This window comes from Octodon degus, unplaced genomic scaffold (genome assembly GCF_000260255.1).
Source record: "Octodon degus isolate 3935 unplaced genomic scaffold, OctDeg1.0 scaffold00080, whole genome shotgun sequence".
Taxonomy (NCBI): Eukaryota; Metazoa; Chordata; class Mammalia; order Rodentia; family Octodontidae; genus Octodon; species Octodon degus.
In genome coordinates this window covers 433,603-436,495 of record NW_004524656.1, presented here as the reverse complement: position 1 = coordinate 436,495, position 2,893 = coordinate 433,603, and the positions used below count along the sequence as shown (strand labels likewise).

Below are 2,893 nucleotides of genomic sequence, written 5' to 3'. Positions count from 1 at the left end.
ACTATTTTATATTTTAGCTTTTGCTTTGGGTATCTCATTTATTAAAGAATCATCAAACCCAAGGCTGCATATATTTAGTATTGTAGTTTTTTCCTGATGCTTTTAAAATTTAGATCTTTTCTTTATTTATAAGACCCACTATGAGCAAATTACTGGGGACTGTATGAAAAAGTGTTCCAAACTGATTCTTATAACTGATGATTGAGTGTACATCTCAGCATCATTTGTTGAGAAAATTACCATTTTTTCCACTGAATTCTTATCAAATATTTATAATAATTGAGTTCATCCTGGACATAAGCTAATTGGTAAACTGTCATATCCAGTCCATTGATCTGTATGTGTACAGTTATCTTACATTGTCTCATTCACTGTAAATTTGTATCAATTTATAGATAAGAAAATGTGACACCTCAATAATAGTTACCTTACCAGTTTGCTTTGGTTACTCAAAGATCCTGTTTTTTTTACCAGAGATTTTAGAATCATCCTGTCAATTTATGAAAACATGAGATTAGAGATTTTGATAGGAGTTCCACTGAATTTCTAGATCAGTTTGGAAAGTATTTCTATTTTCATAATGTTGATTCTTTGGATTCACAAACTTTCTATATATGAAAGACTTTAATAATGTTAAAAATGTTTTGTAATTTTATATATGAAATTCCATTTCATGTTGAATTTCTTTCTTGTTTTTAAATTTTTTCATGGAACCAGGGATTGAACTCAGGCCCTTGCGCTTGCCAAGGAAACATTTATTCTGCTGAGCCATTTCCCCGGCCCCAAATTTATTTTTAAGTATTTTATCCTTTGATGTTTTTTAAAATGCATTTGGTACAGGGTCTCACTACACAGCTCAGACATGTAGTTATCCTCTGGTTTTAGCCTCCCCAGCACTGGGATAGCAGAGCATGCCACCATGCCCTGTCTTGGTCACTTACTTAGTGGGCCCTGGGGTTGGAGCTGGCAGGGTATGTGGTGCCTGGGATTGAACCCTGGTCCCTGAGCTTGCCAGGCAGATGCTTAGTCCACTGAACTATCTCCCCAGCCTGCTTGATGCTTTTTAATGGATTCTTTTATAATTAATTACAAATATATAAAAATACAATTGATTTTATTTCCAACCTTACATTTTATCATGGTACTTAATTTTGGTTCCACTAGGCTTCTGGCATAGATTCTCTGAGACTTTTTCTGGCATTTAAACAGAATAAAACAATAATGTATTTATACTTTCCAATATGAATGTCTTTATTCATTTTTCTTGCCTAATTTTCCTACATAGGTCCTTTGTTATACTGTGCAATGAAAATGAAGAGTGGAAAGCTTGTACTATTCAGTACTTTAGAGGGAAATGTTTTTTTGTTTTATCTTTATGTGTAAAAATGTGTGTGCATGTGCATGTATGTGTGTGTGTGTGTGTGTGTGTGTGTGTGTGTGTGTGTGTGCTCTGTGGTGCTACTATTTTAACCAAAATGTTTTTCTCCATGATATTTGTGAAAATTGCAACTAATGAGATATATTTGGTGGAACACTTCAAAAAAATTAGTAGAAATTACTTAATCTGTGTTCATGAACTTGATATAAATAATCACTCTTACAGAATGAAACAAAAAAGAAACCCACAGAGTTCAAACAATAAATACCTATTTCAAAAGTTTTCTTCCCTTCCTACATAGATTCGCAAAAGAAATGACAGAAGGAAATCATTCTACAGTGATCAAGTTTATTCTTTCAGGCTTAACAGAAAAACCAGAGCTCCAGCTACCTCTCCTTCTCCTCTTCCTGGGAATCTACATGCTCACAGCGGTGGGGAACCTGGGCATGATCACCCTGATTGGGCTCAGTTCTCACCTGCACACCCCCATGTACTATCTCCTCAGCAGTCTATCCTTCATTGACCTCTGCCACTCCACTGTCATTACACCCAAAATGCTGGTCAACTTTGTGACAGAAAAGAATGTCATCTCTTATCCCGAGTGTATGACTCAACTCTACTTCTTTTTGGTTTTTGCTATCTCAGAATGTCACATGTTGGCTGCCATGGCTTATGATCGCTATGTTGCCATCTGTAAACCCTTGCTTTACAATGTTACCATGTCTTCTCAAGTCTGCTGCTGGATGGTAGCCGGGGTATACAGCATGGGTTTGCTTGGTGCCACGGCTCACACAGTTTGCATGCTAAGAGTGCTTTTCTGTAAGGAAGATGTAATAAACCATTTCTTCTGTGACCTTTTCCCACTATTGGAACTCTCCTGCTCCAGTACTTTTATCAATGAGGTGGTAGTTCTGTGTTTAAGTGCATTTAATATTCTTCTCCCAGCCTTGACCATCCTTACATCCTACATCTTCATCATAGCCAGCATCCTGCGCATCCGCTCCACTGCTGGCAGGACCAAAGCCTTCAGTACCTGCAGCTCCCACATCTCAGCAGTTGCTGTCTTTTTTGTTTCTGCAGCATTTATGTATCTTCAGCCATCTTCAGTCAGCTCCATGGATCAAGGAAAAGTGTCCTCTGTGTTTTACACCATGATTGTTCCCATTCTGAACCCCATGATCTACAGCCTGAGGAATAAGGATGTTAAACTTGCCCTACGTAAGAGCTTTCAAAAAATAAATTTCCAATGAAATAGAATATTTTGCTTTTATTACAGTTTATTTCTGTTTATCATAAATAGATAATCCATACATTATTATCCATACAAATAAATTATCCATACAAATAAATAATTCCACACATCTTGTGATTTCTGCTCATGCTTAATTATTTAAGACAAATTGTACCCAGGGTAAGGATATGTTGAGAGAGTCAAAGTCACATGGGATGGAAATTCTCCAAGATGGTCTAGATTCCCCCACCCCAGAGTAAGGTATATCTATTTTTTTAAATTTC

General features: G+C 36.6%; 1 protein-coding gene across 1 annotated transcript; it reads left to right on the top strand.

The window, feature by feature from the left end:
• Positions 1-1,692: 1,692 nt before the first annotated feature.
• Positions 1,693-2,628, top strand: LOC101588637 (olfactory receptor 150-like). The gene has a single exon (XM_004636508.1). It carries the CDS (start codon positions 1,693-1,695, stop codon positions 2,626-2,628), a length of 936 nt encoding a protein of 311 aa, XP_004636565.1.
• Positions 2,629-2,893: the final 265 nt, after the last annotated feature.

Coding starts and splice junctions, on each gene's coding strand:
- LOC101588637 (XM_004636508.1), top strand. CDS start 1,693: ATGACAGAAGGAAATCATTCTACAGTGATCAAGTTTATTCTTTCAGGC.